This window comes from Manacus candei, unplaced genomic scaffold (genome assembly GCF_025592945.1).
Source record: "Manacus candei isolate 608988 ecotype Guabito, Panama unplaced genomic scaffold, ASM2559294v1 h1tg000051l, whole genome shotgun sequence".
Taxonomy (NCBI): Eukaryota; Metazoa; Chordata; class Aves; order Passeriformes; family Pipridae; genus Manacus; species Manacus candei.
The window spans coordinates 2,455,377-2,475,134 of record NW_026138099.1 but is presented as its reverse complement, the minus strand read 5'-3'; the positions used below and the strand labels follow the sequence as shown (position 1 = coordinate 2,475,134).

Sequence of the window (19,758 nt, the reverse complement as noted above, 5' to 3'; positions counted from 1 at the left end):
TTTCCTCTGTTCGAGCGCCGGCGCCGCGGAAGGGTGGCGGTCTGCGGGCCCCGCCTCGGGCCGTGGGCCAGCGGGGGCGGGGAGGCAGCGGAGGGCCGTCTGATTGGCTGCGAGGCCGCATGGCGTCACGGCCCCACGTGGGGCTAAGCTAGGGACCGCCCCTCTCCGCGGGCTCGTGCGCCTATTTGTCAGCGGCGAAATGATGGGTATTAATACCGAGCGGCGATTAGCGTGAGCCCAACGCCCATTGGCCGCCGCCACCGCCCTTCAGGGGCTGGGCGCGGGGGGACGGTGGGCGGGGCCGCGGTGCCTGGCGGGAGAAGTAGTACCCGGCATAGTGGCGCGCGGGCAGAGGTGCCGCAGGGAGGACTGCGACTCCCAGAGTACCTCGCGGCGGCGGCCTTCCGGCTGCTGTGAATATGTATAAGAATGTTAATGACGAGCCGCTGCTAAATTTGGTCAAAGGAGTCACCTCGGCAGAGCGTGCGGTCGGAGCGGCGTGGAGCGCCGGCCAGGGCTGGGTCAGGCTGGGCAGGACACGGCTGAGCAGGGCCGGACAGCGCCGACGAGCCGAGCACGGGGCTCCGCTCCGCGCGTCGCTGCCGCCTCTGCCACTTCCCGGAGTTTCGAAAGGCGAGGAGCGAAAAAAGAGAAAAAAAAAAAAGACATAAATAAAGCTGCCTGGACCGTACCGTATTTTTCATTCTTCTCGCTCTTCTTAATTCTATTTTTATTTTTTTTAATTTAAAAAAGAAAGGAAAAGAGCGGCCAAGCAGCGCTGGCGGGGGAGTTGCTGTCCGGGCGGTAGCAGCGAGGACCGGCCCGCCGCACAAAAGGGCACCGCACCGCAGGCAGCCCCGCAGCCCCGGCGGAGCACCCGCCCGCCCGCCGCAACCGCAGTCCCCGCCGGGGCGCCGCGCCCCACTCCGCCCGGCGCCGGGAGAGCTGCCGGCAGGAGCAGTAAAAGTTTTCAGGAGGGGAGGAAAACTGCCGGCGGGGGGGATCTCTGGCGGAGCGCGCGCCGGTGCTGGCGTAGGGGCTTTCCCCGCCCTCCTCCACTTCGCCCTCCGCCGCACGGGGCTCGGAGCCCGCGGAGCGGCGGCGGCGCTCGGGAGAACCGGCCGGCGCCGCCCGCTGACCGCCCCCGGGGGATGTGGCAGCAGCCCCCGAGCGTCACGGACGCCGTCGCCGCCGCGCCTCGCTGCTGCCGGCGGTGCCCCGCCAGCCCCGGGGCGGCGGGGCCGGGGCGTCCCTGCCCGCCGTCTCCGCCGCCGCGCCTGCAGCCCTGATCCCCGCCGCTCCGGCCGCCAGCGCCCCCCGAAGCGGCGTGGATGATCCGCGACCTGAGCAAGATGTACCCACAGACCCGGCACCCGGTGAGTGGCGGCGGCGGCGGGCTCGCGGGCAGCGCTCCGACGCGGGCACAGCGGAGTTGTAGCCATTTTCTTATTGTTGTCCGCCGCGCCGCCGCCCCGTGTCGAGGTTGGCTCGTTCGAATTGTTCTCGTCCGGTGCGCGGCGGTCCCGCCGCCAGCCCCGCGTCCCGCGGCAGCGGCCGGTGCGGGGGTACAAGCGGGCGACGCCTCCTCCGGCGGCGGCCTGTACCGCCGGCGGCCCCGTCGGGGCGGTATCGCGGGGCGCTTGGGGCATCGCGCCTCGGCAGAGCCCGGGTGCGGGGCCCTCCGCGGGGGGCGGCGGCGGGCGGGAGGTGGCGGCCGAACGAGAGCGGGCGATTAAAAGACCTGCTGTTGCTTGCTTGCAGGCTCCTCACCAGCCAGCGCAGCCCTTTAAATTCACCATTTCAGAGTCCTGCGATCGGATAAAGGAGGAGTTTCAGTTTTTGCAGGCTCAGTACCACAGGTAACGCTGCCTACTTTCTCCGAGCCCCGCGCGATCGCTCCTCTCGCCGCTCTTCCCACCGCTGCCCGGAGGGGCGGCGGGGCGGGGGCGCGGGACTCCCTGGCGGAGCCCGGGAGCGGGGCGGACCCAGCCGCGCGCTCCTCCGCCGGCCCGCTGCATCCCGCCGCCTCTCCCAACCCTCGGGGCAAGAGGCTCCCATGGGCCCCGAGCCGAGCGGTGCGAGCAGATTTTCTCGTTTTCCCCGCTTTCCGTTTTGTGGTTGTTCTTTTTTTACCCCCTCTTTCCCCCCCCCTTTTCTTTTCTTTTCTTTTTTTTTTTTTTTTTTAAATTCACTTTTGCTTGCGGGGAGTGAGTGGGTGTTGACAGAAAAATATGTGGCTGGCTGGGCTCGTCCTCTGCTTTTTTTCGAAATGCCGCTCAGGACACGCATCTTGTCTTGGCTCGGCCCCCTCGCGCCTTTCATTGACATGTCAAGTGCTGATAACCTGGAAGTGGGGCGGCGAGCTGTTTCATTATCCTTAGGTGGAACAGCGCTGTGTCCTCAAAGTGACAAGTGGCTTTTGGCAGAATTGCTTAACGGGCTTCTGAAAACAAAATAAACAGTGGAGGTGTTAGTGTTTACCACGGTATTCTTAAATTACCTGCTGTATTTTATTTGTAGTTCTCTCACCAGTAATAGCAAAAAGCAAAATTAAAATCCACACCTTTGTGCTTCTTGAAGTGGTGATATGCATTTGATTCTTCTATGGGTCGAGTGAAATTCTAAAACTCTTTCAAATAAAAACTCTGAAACCTAAATTATGTTTTCATTAGTAGCTTCTCAAGCTACTGAGTGTTAGAGATAGGCATGCTTCTTCTGTGAACTCGTGTCGGTGGTCAGTTTTTTAATGTCAGAAAAATACTCTCCTATGTATGCACACATAGACATGCAGTTCTTTTAGGAGATGAGGAAGTTGCACAGTATTGCTTGAAAATGGAAAATTGCAAACCCTTACTCTGATATCCCAAGCAAGAGCTGGAATATACATTTATATTTCTATATTGGAGAAATGTGTGAAAAAGGGGGTAGCCTGCGCTCAGGGGAATGTCAGTTTACTGTCATGAAGTATCCATGATTTTTACTTTTTGTGTCTTTAACAGTTTAAAGCTAGAATGTGAAAAACTGGCCAGTGAGAAGACAGAGATGCAGCGACATTATGTCATGGTAAGCAAGCTGCATAACAAATTCTAAATGTCTGTTAGCTTGGTATACTGAGACTGACATACATTCGGATTGCTGGAGGCGAACAGGAAGATTGTAGTAGCACTGCTGTTGTTGAGGTTGCATCAGTGCTTACATTGTAAATCCTTAGTTTCTGGGGTCTTTTAACTTGTTTGCAGTGGTTAGTATCTGCGTGAAACCAGCTTTTAAGCAGTTGAGGGCATTTCTTCCAAATGCTAGCAAATTACTTGTCGGCCCTTTAAAGCCACATACAACTTCCGTAGTGTATGTGGGGATGATGTTTTCACTTTTGCTGATCTCTCCCAATGATCATATCTCTGTAAAACGGTTCATTCAGGATAATATTTTTTTCTATGATGGGCGTAAACCAAAATTGTACATGAATGTATACAAATCCAAAGCCTACTTCCTAGAAGAACTGTTGCACTTAGGCAGCCGAATCAGCGTTTCACTACATTGAGAATGTCTGGGACCTCAGCTGTGAAAGGGATTTCCTCAGTGGTTGTGGTCTGCTTGGTTAAATAACATGCATGTCTAAATACATAATTGCTTGATGGATCCTGATAGCTACAGAGGAGCTCTTACTGTCTCTTCTGTTGTACATCTATGAAAGATTAGCCGTTTTCTGTATGCACAAGTATTACTCTTGTATTCACAAAAAGCCTAAATAACCTTGAAAAAATCTTAACCATGAGCACATGCTAATGTTAAGGCTCGCAGTTGTCTTTTTAATGCCCGACATGCCTAAATCTTGGAGATTGTTTGGTATTAACGCACTGAACAGAGTTTGCCGCAGTACTCAGGCACAACAGGATGTACTTTCATTTTTTTTTATCCCTGTAATTTAATTGCAGGGTTTTTTTGTGTTCATTTTTAATTTAAAATAGTGAATAATTGGTCTGTTAGACACTGCTGATTTAGATGTTTATACGCTTGAAGCACTTTGTCTGTTTTTTTGGCATCTTTTATGTGTGCTAGGGAATAAAAGCGTAAGCATTTTCTGCTTCTAATGTTTGACTCTGGTTATGATTACTTTTTGTGATATTTTCGTTGTCTGTTTTTGCCTTGTTTTGTGGCTGTTCTTTGTAAATCTGACATGAAGCACTGTAGATAAAGCAAAAAAAAAAAAGTTTACTCTGAAATATGCTCTTTCCAATTCCAGGAACTCTTCAAGGCAAATAAGTGTTTTTAAGTCTGTATGTCTTTGTACAGATGTTTCAGTCAAAGTGAATTTCAGAATAGCTTTCAGAATTACAAAGTCTAATAGAGTAATTTTCTTTTTTCTTAGTATTACGAGATGTCCTATGGGCTGAATATAGAGATGCATAAACAGGTAGGTAGATAATTTATTCTGTTGTAAGAATACTCTGTGTAATTTCTCTTATCAGTCTTAACAGAGATGTGTATTCTGTGTGACTTGCTTTAATTGCATACTTGAGTGCATTGGAATTTTTTTTGTTCTTTACTTGGCCCTGAATCTTCCATCTCATGTATGGTATACAGGCTGCGTAGGTTACCGTCTGGGTTGCCAGTTGTGCATTGTTTGGTTTTTTTCCACATGTAGATTTTACACATGCAGGTGATCTTATACTGCACAGGGAGGGCGTATGTGAGTAGGGATGGGTTTTTGGTTGTATCTTCATTTTTGTCTGGCCTCAAACCTTTGGGGTTTACTTTTTGAGAGATAACTACATCATGAGTGTGTATTGGGAAAAGGAATGCATGTGGAAAAGCCTGTTCTTTTTGGTTAACCTAGACTGACTTAAGATGGAGCTACAAATGCATGTGATGCACAACCATGTTCATGTTTCCCTCAGGCTGCTTACTTGGACTTTTGTCCAAAACCAGTGTCTTATCATCTCAAACACAAAAGGTTAAATGAGCTTTCTGCAAGGGTGTTAGCATGGAATTATAGATTGGTTTGTGTTGGAGGGGACCTTAAATGTATTCTGGTTCCACCCTACCCCATGGGTAGGGACATCCACTAGAGCAGGTTACTTAAAGCCCCATCCAGCCTGGCCTTGAATGCTGCTAAGGGTGGAGCTCAACCTTCCAGTGCCTCACAACCCTCACAGTAAAGAATTTCTTCCTAATATTTAAACTAAAGCTATCCTCTTTCCGTTTGAAGCCATTCCCCTTTGTCCTATCCCTACATGTCAAAGACCCTCTACAGCTCTCTTGTGGGCACCCTTTAGGTACTTGAAGGCTGCAATGGGTTTTATGCCTTGAACTGTAGCACTTAGGCCAAGATTAGCAAGAGATTAGTCAGCTGGAGCATGGTAGTGTAAATTAGAGTTTCTTATTCAGCAGTATGTGTTTTTCAGCCTTCTCTAGAGGAGAATAAATTAAACATCTGACCTCTTTTCCAGTAAGGGAACTTTTTATATTGTAGAGTTTAATACTGACAACTCATTTTAGCAAGTGATTGAGCATTTTGTCAGGGGTTACTGGGGAATGTAAACTGCAGAAATAAATGATTGGATGGGAGAAGAAAGACCACCTTAAAATTGTTTTGTATGCGTCTATTCAGAGTTAGGGATTTGGAACTTCTCTGGGTTGTGAAAATAGGATTTCTTTGTCCTGTTGGAAGCAGACATAGAAGTCAAAAGTTTTTTCATGTTGTTTATTAAATTTTGTATTCTATCAGCATCCCAGTGCTTCAGAAATTATTGCGATCATTTATGCTAGATGACATACAAATACAAAGACTGTGGGATTTCCTGCCTCAAAGCATCTTGCAGCTTATGGGACCTTGTTCATACAACTTATTTTACAGACATATATGTAGACCTTTTGAATTCCTCTATGAGTCCTTCTCACAGGTACCACGAAGACTCAACAAATGTGTTTAACAAATGGTTGACAGGAAAAGGCTGTGATTGCAGCTGATCAGATTTTATGTATCTGGTGACTTTCTGGACCTGATTCATGTAATGAATGCAGGCGGCAAGGCTGGTGATTGACTCTCAGAGGTGTTGGGTCTGTTCTTAAAAGAATATTCAGATTATTTGAAATCCAAATTAAAAAAAAAAAAAGAAAACAAAACCAGAACCAAACAAACCTCCATTCAGTAAAGTTGTAGATATGGAAACAATTCACAAAGACTGGAGTCTTTACAGGCCACCTAAGTAGCAAATTCTTACCGGCATTTGAAAGCAAGCATTGCAGTCAAACTTGTTTATATTTCCAGATACCCTGTTTTTACAGCACTGAGTTGTAGGTACACTTACACTGACTGCACAAAATTCTGTGCAACAAAAATCAGCTCGCAAGGGCAATGTGTAATGAAATTGTATTAAGCGAGGGAAAAAACCCACAGCAAAAGCCTTTTTAATTTCTAAATGTTTTACTTCAGAAATTTTATATAGCTATGGTGATGGACTCGTCGTTGATACTGTACCAAAATTAAATACTTAGTGACAACTAAGTGTGGAGATTACAAAGGACTGAGTTTTAATTAAATGCCTTTTTTCATCAGCATTCAGTCTATTCAAATTAGTAGTTTTAACTATTGTACTCTTGTGCAAAACACTGAAATATTTTGTCAGATGTAGATTTAAATTAGTTACGGCTAAGAAAATTTCTCTCATTCTTAAATCTAATACCAATTTCCTGTCTTTCATGTCTCCCCCTCTATTGCCAGAGCATTGTGTTTTTCCTTTCTCCTCTTGCCTCAGCAACTGCAAAATATTTTCCATCTTGCTTTATTATCACAGCATTAGGGTGCAATTTGGTATTTGTATAGATAGCATTGATTGCTTCATTTAATGTGCACAAAGATTTTTTAGTCTACCACCTTAAATTCCCTTTTCTTCCTCTCCCATCTTTGAATTTAACTCAGCTGAAATTGAGTGGTTCACCCTTTTTTTTTCCCTTCTCCCCTTCCCTCCCCCCCATCTTTCTAAATTCAATCACATAAAAAATCCTGAGGGCAGTTTATCACATTATGAAATACAGACAGCCTGCAAACCACCTACTTATTATATTTTCTTTCTCTTTTTTTCAGTTTAGCACAGAGGCATATCTGTCTTTATTTGTTTTTCTGGGCAGACAGCCTTGGTTCCTCTCAGGTTCTTTTCCAGATGTACTTGCTTGATGCCCTTGTAATGGAAAGCAGGCAATAATGCAGTGAAGTTGCCCTTCAGCGTAATTGGGCCTAGTTCTCAAGATCAGGTTAGGCTTATTCACTTATTAGATTTGCGTCTCAAAGGGTTCAAGAGCAGGACTCCCTGGAGTCCTTGGAAGTACCGTAGTAATTGGTGGCCCTGATATTTGAAACCTTTGTGTATTTTTCTGTTACAGCTTCTGTTCTTCTTGGCTGCTCCCAGCCACAGAGTATTTATTTTTAGAGAAATTTTTCACTGGAACAGAAAATGATGTGTGATGGAGTCATGACTCTGTGACTTAGCAAATTGATAGAAGGATAAACGTGCAGAAAGCAGTGGTAGTGAGTGTGCTTGTGTGTCTGGGAGCAGGGCGAGGGGGAAGAGCATCTCTTTTCCCCGCCGCTTGTGTGATGCTCATCATCAGTCATCCTGTGTTGATTTTGATAGAAGACTATTAAAGTGAAACCTATGGGGAATTTGTCATTCTGAAAGGAAAGCTAATGTAATTAGTACCAATTAAAGTACATTTAGTAAATTGGATTTAATCTTAATTAAGCCTGCATAATGTTGCCAATTTTTAACAATTATGTTTGAGAACATAATTAATTTAAATTTTGGTAACTGAGTAAATAGCATTAGACTGGTAAAATTAGTAATTTTTTTTTTTTAAAGATGAGTGTAGGGTAAGCTGTCACATATGGTGTTGTAGCCCAAAATACTAAGCTGATTTTCGATATTCTGTATTATGATCAATAGAGCTTCAAAGTGGACACACTCCAGAAAAAAAGGCATTGACTTAGGGATTTTGGGTTGAGTATGATCAGATATGTCCCTACAATTTTAAATTTCAATGCCATAATAATGTTTGAGTGTGTCTAAAGATGTCCATTTCTTACTAAGTTGCTTTTTTAACATCTCTTTTTAAGAGGCTCAGCCAGTAGTTTATGAATGAATAGTTGACGTGTTGCTCTGTGTTTCTAATATACTGTTGGTACTTGGTGGTGGTCATTTAGTTTAATTTCTGAAATTAGACTTTTAATGTTATGGTAAACAGTTTATTTAAATTGCTGTAATCCGATATGCTTGCTGAATGTTTTAAATCAAAACTGTAATCATCGCTTAAAATAAGTGTCCATATTTGGCTACAGACAACAGATATTTGTGAATGGAACTAATGGAAAGCATAAATAAGATATAGTATTCACCTTTGACTATGTGTTTTAAAGCTGTCAATACATAAATTCTGATTCATACCTTTTGGCTAGACCTTCATCTTTGAACTAATTCACGTGCTAGAATGTCAGATTTCAGCATTTTTTGAAAGAAAATTTAAGTCTTTCAAGAAGCTGGGTATTAAAAAATAAATGAAATGACTTTTTAAGATCACAGAAAAAAAATCAGTCCAATCCATGTAAATTTTATTACAAGACTTGGTCAGCAACCATTTGAGTGCTGCTAAAATATTAATTGGATAGAAATGGAAGGGCTCTGCTAGCTGATAGGATGTCATAATCATAGCTGCAGTAGTCGATAGTAAATGATGATAAATGGCATTAGGAACCTTTTAGCAAACTGTAATAACTACGAGGAGGGAAGCAGTATGGATTTGCATTATATCTGATACCCTCTAGTACCAAGTGGATTGCCAATACTGCTTGTTAAGCATTTTCTAAGGGCAATAGGATATTGATTTCTGTCTTACAAGGAATAGCTCTATTTTCACCATTGAAAAGTATTGCAGGTTGTTGAGAAGAAATTGACTTGAAGAGGCTTGACTGCTGCCCATCATGGAGCAAATAAAGCAAAACTGCCGAAGCATGGTGGAGCAGCGAGATGGGGCCCTCAGCAATTTGTTGCTATTAATTTACCATGCTCGACAGCAAATCAATCGGCATCTACTTCATCTGCTGGAGAAAATGCTGTCCAGGGCAGATAAAAAGCCCTGCATGGTACAGGGAATAGACTGGATTGGCCAAATGGAGGCTGCAGTTAATGTGTAAATAAGTGAAATCAAGGCCACTGTTGCCGAGAAAGCTGTTTTTAATTAGGTTGGGGCTTTATAGTGAGCTATTTAAGAAAGTAGTATGGAGAGTAGGGGGAGATTTATTGCTGACTGAGTTGATATATGGGCTGTAATGACATCCTAGCCTTTTACCTGCTTGCTTCTTAAGCATTAGTAAATTATTTTGGTAAAGGGGTGAGGATGGGAACCAATTTGTTTAATTTAGGGCAGAGTTTTGACCATTTCTCATCTTCATGGAGATAAAACGCATATATCACAGAGAAGTGGTTTTGTGCGTGCTACCTGTGCAACACAAAAATGCACTCTTCTTTTTCCTCTTTATTTTTTGGTAATGCATGAATCGGCATGAATCTATACGCATGCATGTGTGGACATTTTCTTTAGCACATTCAGTAGTTGAGTGTATATAGTCTTGTGTTCGAAAAATAGCTGGAGAGCGAACTAAAATTATACTGGTTGAATTTGTTCTCTGTTGTAAACAGTTGGAAAGATTTAATAGAGATACAGGCAGTGGGTAATCAGAACTGAACTGAAAAACTTCAAAATGAGAGAGATTAGAAGTGAAATTTTGAAGACTGCAGCTCACACAGGACTATTACAGAGGAAGAGAAAAACAAGTGGTGTTTCGATTAAAGTTGCAAAATGTAAAAAATAGGCTGTCAAATTAGTTTGACAGCTGAGGCTTGTTTGTCCCAATTTTAGGTTATTTAGCCTCTCAAGCCAACAGAAAAGCTTAGAAGCTTATGAAAAGTTAGAAAATGTATTATTCTGGAGTTAAACCAGAAATCTTTTACTTGATAATAAGTAAGTAAGTTCGGAAACAAGATTCCGAACTGCTAAGTTCGGAAACAAGATTCTGTGCTTTCTTTTCCTCAGACCTGTTGAGCAGCCTTTCTGTGGAAAGGTCCTGGTAATTACTGAGAAGTTTGTTGTTGCCACTACTCCATGAGTTATTGTTGAAATAACCTTTACCCTTGCTACTGCAGAATAGCATACAAGATGAACTTCCATATCACCAGGTTTTGCCATTCATCAGCAAAGGAAAATGTCGTTTTCTCACGCTTGTTTAGGGAATTCAGACAGATGCTTAAGACACAGGAAGTAGCACAAAACATGCTGAGCAAATGTTTAAATTAAGACATATGCTCTGTTTTTACTGACAAAAGGCTGTGCTCTACAGTGCTTAAACATAAGAGCATTTTTTCTGTCTTTGAAAGGTGCTAATTGCCGTGATGCTGCCTGTGTTGTTTATGCTGACTGTTAATACTGACTGTATTAGTTTATAGGCCCACTTGTAATTACAGAGGGGGCCAGTGGTGACCCCGTGGTTATAGTCTCCTAACAGTTTCCCTTATAAAAAACTCTTGCAATTTAATTTTTTTTTTTAATGAAAGAAACTTTCAATAAGGAAGAGTGTTCTGGTGAGAACCCTGAGCCCTTTTTGGACAGTGGTGGGGGAGAGGGAAGGGAGAGGGAAAAGTGATGTGTATCCTTGCAGTGAGAAGCTCCCCTCCTTCCTGGCACCACTGCTGGCTTTTTGGTTTGCCCAGCATGCCGGAAAATAAGACTTGGGCATAAGGCTCCTGCTGAAGAGTCAGGACTTACTACCCACCAAGAGAGAGAAGCTGTGTCACCATTTTGTATATAGCTTTTGCACCATTTTTTGTGGTGAGATTTGCCTTCCTTTTAGGGGCAAAAAAGAAGTGCTGATGTCATTCAGCATTGGAAAAAAACATTAATTAGCAGGTTTTCAAGTGAAGTATTACTATGCTGGGATGCCCAAACTTTACAGCATTTGTGTAAATTTGGTCCTGTGTGTGCATCATGGTGCAGGTTTTAGTTATACACTAAATTGCTGATCTCATTACCAGTTTTCCTAGAGGACCTTTTTCACTGCAAAAAATAGAGATTAGAAAAGTAGAATTAAGACTGCAGAGGTGATTATAAAGCTAACTTGAAAGTGTTTGGGTGCTTGTCTCAGCAACAGAAATAACTTTAAACATGAAGATTCAAGCATGTGAAATAATTGCTATTGTAAGCTCCTTAAGATTCTGATTTTGATCTGTGTTACCAAAAGTGAAGGGGGTGCTCGCACAGGTCAGTCACAATGAGTACTGTAGGCTTGGTCCATTAAAGCTGGCAAACAAAGTTTAACATTAAGACTGTCAAATGTGAAGAATTCACAGTTATCAATTTGGTCTTTTTTTTTTTTTCCCTTTAATGAAAAATCATGATGTACTATTTGTGGATGTAGCAGAGAAATGAGTTTATCACAAACATGGGCCAGTTTGTGAACAGTACAATTATAATTGTTACAAAAATACTTCTGTGGTCTGCAGATTGAGTACATCTTGCCACTGACTTTCAGAAAACCTGTTTAGCTACAAGATGCAGTGGGAGCACAACAAAGATGATAATGTGAAACACAGGATGTATAAACCGATACACATTAACTAACAGATGACAAAAGTGTATCTTGAAGCTGAACTTATCATCACTCAGGAAATGCTATTATATGCAAGAAATTGAATATTCACAGTAAGAATTAATCTTTATTTTAAAATACAAAAATATAAAGTGGTTTTAAGAATACCTATTTGCCTTTCTGTTTATCTGTATATTTACAAGTTTTGTTTTGGTTCGAGATGATATTTTTATAGTTTCACTGGTACTTACTGGAAGATGTTCCTGCCTTTGGCAGGGGGAGTGGAACTAGATGAACTTTAAGGTCTCTTCCAATCTAAACTACTCTATAATTCTACCTTGAAGTACTTATTCTCTAATTTTTTCCCTTTGATACTGTTTGTCTTAGTGGTGGTACAAACTTGGTAATTCAGTGTAGCAGAAAGTGTACTGGCACAATGTCAAAAGCGGGTGTTCATAACTTTTTAAAAAATAATAGTTTTTAAATATAACTGAAATATATCACAAATAATAAACAGAACTCTAAATAGTGGTTTCTTGTCCATATGGATAGGATTTAGACATAAGAAATCATTTTTCTTAGCCCAGGACAGGTACATGATGCTCTGGTATTGAACGCTGCGGTGTTATGGCTGAGACGCTTAAATGTGCAAATGTCAGGCAAGTCAAACTTATAGTCCCCACAGTAGGCTTGAATTGGTCTCTTTATGGTTATGTAGTTGTATGGTATGCTGTATTGCCAACTCCAAATGTTAAATCATGCCAGTCACTGAGTTTCATGAGACTGGCTGAAAATTAATCATGAGATAAACATAATAAATTTGGAGCTCTTTTTACTTGCCATCTAATTTTAAGCTGTCAAACTGTGCTTGGCTCATACTTAGTTTTTTCTCCAGTCTTCTTCCATAATTGATTTTTGCAAATAAGGAGTAAAACATTCAAGATAAAGTCAGTGGAGGTGAGTATGAGATACAGCTGACAACTTTTGTCATAATTTCCTGCTCTCAGAAAATGTGTGATGTGTACTCTGCTAAGAAAAAATAATACCAAACTATAAAACTACATGAGTAGTTTTTGTGCATTATATATCATAAGATGCCACAGATACGATGGTGGCAATTCTTCTTTTGCATTAGAAGGAAAGGTAACACAGGGCATAGTTTTGAGTAGGTATCTTCTAACTTGGCCTCTCTCTCTTGGTCTGCTTAAATGGTTTCTGTGCAGAATCTTTTACTGCCAGAGGTTTTGGACATTTGCTGGATGAAATTCAGATTCTTCAAAGCAGAAAATCTTTTCACTGTTATGCTTGGGATGTGAAACACTGGCAATGAGAATGTGTGCTTTTCTTTTTTCTTGCTTAAAAAACCTCAACAGAACATCTCACAGTTGAGCAGAAGTAAAAATTTGTCCCCTTCATGCTATAAAGAATCTGCATAACAATAGGTAATGGCACTAGATTTTTTTTGACATATGTTGTATACTGTGTGCATGTTGTGTATGATCACTGAGAACATTTAATTTTTAAAAATTGTGGTCTTTCTTCCATCTTAAGGACAGTAAACTTCTCTTGTAGTACTCTGTCTGCTTATGTGCGTGGCTTCCTATAGTGTCCTGACTGTTTAAGAATTTGCAAAAGTAAAAAAAAACCCCTCCAACCATGTTCTGGCTTACCCCAGAAAGAAGTGATTGCCCTAGGACTGAGTGGTTGGTACTGGAGTAGCACCATGTAGAGGGCATGATGAAGCTCCTGTTAAAGACATCACCTGGGTTTCAGTTACAGATGTAGCCAGTGATGCAGGTGTACTATGACAGAGAGCAAATGAGGTCCTATCCCCTTGTTTTTTCTGACTTTGAACCCTAAATCAAATAGATCAAAACACAGCAAGGCCAATACATGCTTCTCTGCAAATACTTAATAAAATGTCGTGGTACTTGCAGGCAGTGACAGCAAATGCTCAAATTTGCAAGATCTCAGTTTCTCCTATTTATCATTTGATTCAAATTTTACTTTTTAAGACCAGGGGAAAATGGAGCAATCATTGAGCAAAGTTTTTATCTTGGACAGCCACTTTTCCCCATTTCTACGCTTCCCCAGGGATGAATATGAAGTTTTCAGCCATGCCTCGTATCTGAAATGATTCTCAACTTCTTTTGAAAACACAGTGCTGTTTTCATATTAAGCTTTCCTATTAGTAAGTGTAAGGGAGATGAAATAACTATAGTGCAGCCTAGCTTAGGCTTGGAGAAGGGTGCAGCTTTGTGACAGTGCTTGTCCATGTGTTTTCATGACAGCTGCTTCACTGAGGACTGTGAAGGGCTAGGTTTCTGTCAGTAGCTCTGCCAGTGTCTCTGACCAGCTACCTGTCCACTCTGGGAGATCCTATGTTAGGTGTGAGGTGGACAAGCCACCATTTAGCTGCTTAACAGCCAAGTAGCCAGTGGCAGCATGGACGCCGTGGGCATTTGAGAGCCAGCAGCTGAGCTGAGCTGAGCTGTGTCATGGTTTTGTCTTTGAGGTGGATATGAGTAACTGCTGAATTTTTATGGTAGCTGCAGGAGGAAACCACCTTTCTGTGGTTGCTGCAGGAGGCAAGAGTTCAGTACTCATATTTTGTGGAGCATTGTGGATCTGCAGAGAAAAGTCAGTGTTTCTGTGTGTTCTATTTCGTGCTCTGGGTACCTGCAGATGGTTACCAGGAGATAGAACACCACAGATACTCGACTTATCCTCCTTTCTGCAACTCTTTTAATTGTATTTGGAGATAAAAGTTGAAAATACAAAACAAGTCTGGTCTTCTTGTAACATTTGGGGGAGGACAAGGCCAAAGCTGTCCAAAACACCCCGGACTATTGGCTTGGGGGAGAAGGCAAAGAATAAGAAATGTTTGGAGGAAGTTCTTCAGTTGGTTTTCTTCTCACATCTCCTATTTCCCTGCACTACTGTTCACTCTATGTGACAGCCATCCACTTTCTTAGTGATGCCTTTGAAAGATGGTACTGTGCTGATGTGTGAAAGAGAGTCAGCTACAACATGACTACTGTCTGCTTGCTGTAATTTTGTAAAGCACCTGACTAGGTACAAAGTAGGTGCCTTTTCTTAAAATATGCAGTAGATGCCTTTGCTTAAAATTATAACACAAGAAGATTGGGAAGACTTCGGGCATAAAACATACCCTGTATGTTTGTCTCAGTGTGTTAACAAAGGATAGGTTGTCTATTCTTATCCACAGTTTAATCAGTAGACTTTCTGTCCTAATTGCAGAAGGCTGTTGCAGTCTGAACATGTCTCTTATTTACAATTTTTATTAGTACTTCTTAATTTCTGGCAGCAAACTGTATCTTTTCTTTCTGTCTTGTCCTAAAAAATAACTACAACACCACCAAAATCAAGCATTGATGAGAGTTTCCTGCTTATTTGTTGCTCTAAAGCAATATCAATGCTGACTTCATCCAAACGTCGAAGGACTTTGAGTTACTTGTGAGAGTTACTTGTAATGCATTTGCTCTTGAAAAGTGAATTGTATATAAGTTCTTGGTTTAATTCATTCAAGAGTGGTATCTTGCTTCCTTTGCATCTGTGCTTCCAAGTTCTTCTGGAGATGGCTGTTAAGGAGAATGAAGCAATGTCTTTAATGTGAAGGCCATGAGAAGAACATCTTTCATGTATATCTACAAGGCATTTAGTTTTCTCCCCCCCACAATATTGCCCGTTTTATCTCTACAGACCAACAACACCAAAACATGTTTCACTTGTTGTCAGCCTAAGAAAAATTCTTGCAGTTATGTGCCTGTGGTGTCCTGGAAATTTCTGAGGAATGGTTTATTTCTGACATTTTGTCTAAAACCACAATCTACTTAGGTTAGATCATGTAGATAGAGATGTAAAAAGCAACAGCACCATAAGGCTGTACAAGAGGAAAGCCCCCATGAGCATAAATATGGCTGCTTTTTTTTTTTTTCTGAGGTTATAGGTTTTCTGTTTGAAGATGAGTTTTCAAGTATGTATACAAGATGCTTTTAAAACTAACATTAGCAACCTTGCTGCTACACACTTAAAACCTACCTCTGTGGAAAGATGAAAGACTTTTCTTTGCGGATACATCCAGCTTCTTTGAATATGCAAAATTTTTTTTTACAACTATGCCTTCAGTCAAATGGACATACAGGCCTTGCAAATGTAGGAAATTAGGATATTTTGTCCTTTCTTTAGTTACTACTAGCTCTCTTTTCTGCTTGGAACTCATGTGTATTTCTTCTAATACATTGATTTTTAACATATCTTTATGTAGGTGAGAAGAATCCTGGGATAATCTTAGTTTACACATTTTCAAAAAAAAATTGCAGCTGTAAGTATGCACTGCATTAAGGGTCAAGAGTGGTTTTTTTAAAGCCTGTGATAGAACCTGGAGAGCCCGAAAATCTGTAGACATGGGAAATGCCTCTCTGTATTAATGTGAAGCAATGCAGAAAGCTCTTAGGTGGATGAGATGCAGCTACCAGGATCTAGGGCCTGGGGGGAATCCAGATGCAAGTTTTCGGACTATGCTGTCAGGGGCTTCCTGTGAGACCTTGGACAAGCCACTTCGACTGCTCTCTGGAGCGAGATGGGAGCAATGCTGTGGGCACTTTTGTACCACTGGGCTGCAGGGCTCACTGAACAAGGGCAGAGAAATGCTTGTGGTGTGGGGATGAGTTAAGAGATTCAGTACAGTGCCAAAGAAATCCATCACATATGAAAGGGTAGCTCAGAGGGGAACGTTGAGGTCGCAGGAGTGTCTCGGATACCTCACTGCTTGAAGGCTGAGCCACCAAAGTTGATGCTGCCAGGGCATGCTGCCTTGGTTTGGTAGTTCTCAGAATCACCTTTTGAAGAGTGGCACCTGAAATTTATTTGAAAGTATAAGCATAGTACTGATTTTTCTTAAACAAAAAACTGAAGGCAACGTTCTTGGTTCGTCATAGTTCAGCTATTTTTCTGTTCTGCTAGTGAGACCCACATTTCTTCTCTCCCAGGAAAATGACTGGGATACCCACCAGGAAGCTATCTGGTTTGCACGAGATCCTTTATGATTCAGTCCAACTGAAAGAGGAGAGACACATGCTGTGCTGTCCCCTCGGAAAGACTCTGGCCAGCTGGACAAGTTTACTGGGTTCCAATCTCTGCCCCAAAGCCACGGTTTAGCCTGCAGTGTTTCTTCAAGTATGATGATTCTGAGCAGGAACTGGAAAAGAGACATTCCTTCTCCAGTGAAAAAATTGAGAGTCTTTCCAGTGCTCACAGAAGCCTATTAGACAGGGAAGGAGAAGTAAAGAAAGAACTGAAGTAATGCATATAGTGCTCTGATTAAACTCTTTAACCACTAAGCTGTTACATAGAAATCTATCTGTTCTCCACTCCTTTTTTTTTTTAAGTGTGCTGCTGCTGTATTTTATGTAGGAATAATTCTGGCAGAGTTCAGTCCTGGATATGGAGACTTCTGTGTATTTTTGGTGACTTCAGCATTGTGTCAGTCCGGAGTGGGGAATCAAAGGGGGGGTGAAGATCAAAGTTTGGGATTTTAATACCTAAATTTTTGTGGTGATGTGCCTTGTTTTTTTTCAGATGCAAAGGTACCATTTATGTATCTGTAGATAAGAGTAGAAACCCCCACATGCTTAGGAATTCTAGAAAATCTTGAGCATTTACCTGTTGCTAACTTTCTACTGAATTACATGTCTAGTGTGTTTACGTATTTTTAAAAATTCAATTGCATACCTTCTGGAGACTTCACCTCTGGCTTTCACTGCTTCAGATCTCTGTCTGGGAAGTGGAAGTAATACTATTTCCTGAAGCATAGCCCTTACCACAGAGAATTGTTTGGAGAGCAGTATGTTAAAAAATGGGAAGTGGGATGCTATTAGATGGGAGTCACTTAGGAGTGACTGTGTTTATCTCCTAGAGCATTGTGCTTGGGGCAGAGTGCTCTTTCCCAAGACAGTTTTGTCCTTCTTTTGCTTCCCGTGTGAATTCTGCTGTCTTCCATCCAGCTGCAATTAATAGCTCTAGGGATGTGCCTTTCAGTGGTAATAAAGTCAATGCTTTGATTTGTGTTAAGGAAGTTTGCCTGTGGTAGTCTATCCTATCAGCTTCTGTTCTCCATCTGGACAATGAGATAATAGTACTTTTTTTATCGGGGTGGAATTTTTTTGGGAAACCTGAAACAAACTTTCTTGCCTTGTGATAGTGTGTGTCCGTGCCTGCCACCTGCATGTGCAAATCTTTGCAATGCATTTATAGCTATAAATGCAGGGGCTGCAGTGCAGTGGGATCTTGATTCTCTGGTAGAAGCAATTATATTGTAAAGTTAGAGAAAATACAGGTTTGGATAAACTTTTTTGTGCTTGATGGTTCTATGTGGAACTGTGCAGAATTAGTCCAAGGTAGGCTCTTGGTGTAGCTCTCTAACTAGTTTCCCAGTCTCTTTTTAGCCTCAACCTACTAGGCAGTGAATCTGTACAAGGCTCTTTCTTGATTTATTTGTTGAAGAGGTTGAAGGAAGGAAAGGGAGGTAATGACAGTGTGAAATATCAAAAGATTAGGCAAACAGGCTTAGTATTCAGCAATGAGGATTGCAGCTTTGTTTGAATCTTCACTGGTCAGTATATGGAATACCTCCCCACATGTGAGAAGCTGTAAAAGTAATTTTGAGTGTAAATGAAAGTTGGACTTTGGAAAAGAAGTACTAATCTGAGAACTGTCTTTAGCATAATGCAGGAGAAACACGTGGTTCTCTCCACTGAAATACTGCTGTGCTTTTCCACTTTGATGGAGCAGTGAAATTTAGGTGGTAAAGCAAGTTGCTTTCCTTATTTGAGCATCACTTTGCTCCTTCCTATTGTGGTTACCCTTCCTCAGAGGGGTGCCAGTTTTGGAGGCAGAACAGCTGTGAATTTAACAAGACTAATATATCTCGGTCTACAGTCTAGCTTAGTCAGTAGAGTAGCAAAAAGCCTAATTTACAGCCGTATCAAATGAGTTCTACACAGGTTCTGCAGTAGATATTGAGAGTGATTTTGTATTGCTTTAGGCTGCGTTGGCAGAAAATGGCATCTATTTTCAAGACTTTGTTTACAGGTACAGAGTAAGATAAAGTGCTGTTTGGTGCATGTGGATGGTATTCAAGAGTATCACTGAAGTACTCACAGGTGTGCTTTAACCAGTGTTGAACAGACTTCCTCAGGTCCTGATAACTGAGGAATTGGCAAGGTTTTACTGTTCTGATAATTTCTCCAGCTTCTTGGGCTATTCTATAGCTAGTTTAAGGCAATTCTGGTTTTATGTCCATGAGTGAAATTATACTTGTGATGGTGAAAGTAATTACATCCCTTCCTAAAGACTTAAAAAATAAATGTTTTCTCACTTCTCTTTCCTTTGCTTTCATCCACGTGTCATGGCGTGTTACATAGTAAAAACTGACTTATTTCAATAAATAAATGAGTAATTTTAAACTACTTTCTCTTTATATTGAAAGTTAATATTTTCCAGCTTATTCTCTCATCTTCACTGAAGCTCACACAAAGGAAACAGTCTGAGCTATCCACTTGTCATCAAACCTATTTCCCTTTCTACTCCTCCCAGCATTTTCTGTTGCCTTTTTGAAAAACAGATAATGATTTTACACAAACAGGTTTGCAAACAGTCAGTAGGTAATTCTGTGATTTTAAGGTTTTCTTTTTTGTATTCTGGCAAATTTCTAATACAAACAGAATAGAACAACTAAGTCTCTAATTGTCATGGGAAGCTGCTATTACAAAAAGGAATAATTATCATAGTTTGTGCAAAACAGATTTTCATAAACCAGAATAGATCGAACCTCTGTGTACTTCTGTGGGTAAAAATGTTAGGATTTTTCATCTAAATGCTTGCCTGAAACCTTTTTGATTAAAAAAGTAGCAATAATACAGACCTAGCAAACTAAATATGAAATTAACAAGCCCAGAGGTTGCATTTGGGTAAACCATAGAATTACTCCATGGCAAAAAGCCAGAGATCCATTAAAAAAATCCAAAACAAACTGACCATGGAAATGTGATTTTGCTGTCTCTCATGCTGTCTGCTTTAACTGATAAATATGCATTCTTTTG

General features: G+C 41.7%; 1 protein-coding gene across 3 annotated transcripts in view; it reads left to right on the top strand.

Moving 5' to 3' along the window:
- Positions 1-305: 305 nt before the first annotated feature.
- The window catches only part of TLE4 (TLE family member 4, transcriptional corepressor), a 100,888-nt gene continuing 81,435 nt past the window's right edge, over positions 306-19,758 (top strand). For all 3 annotated transcript variants that reach the window (XM_051801408.1, XM_051801407.1, XM_051801406.1), the window contains exons 1-4: positions 306-1,376; positions 1,762-1,859; positions 3,000-3,063; positions 4,370-4,414. In XM_051801408.1, coding sequence (XP_051657368.1) covers positions 1,332-1,376; positions 1,762-1,859; positions 3,000-3,063; positions 4,370-4,414 — 252 coding nt within the window. In that variant the 5' untranslated portion in view covers positions 306-1,331. The remainder of the gene's footprint in view (positions 1,377-1,761; positions 1,860-2,999; positions 3,064-4,369; positions 4,415-19,758) is intronic.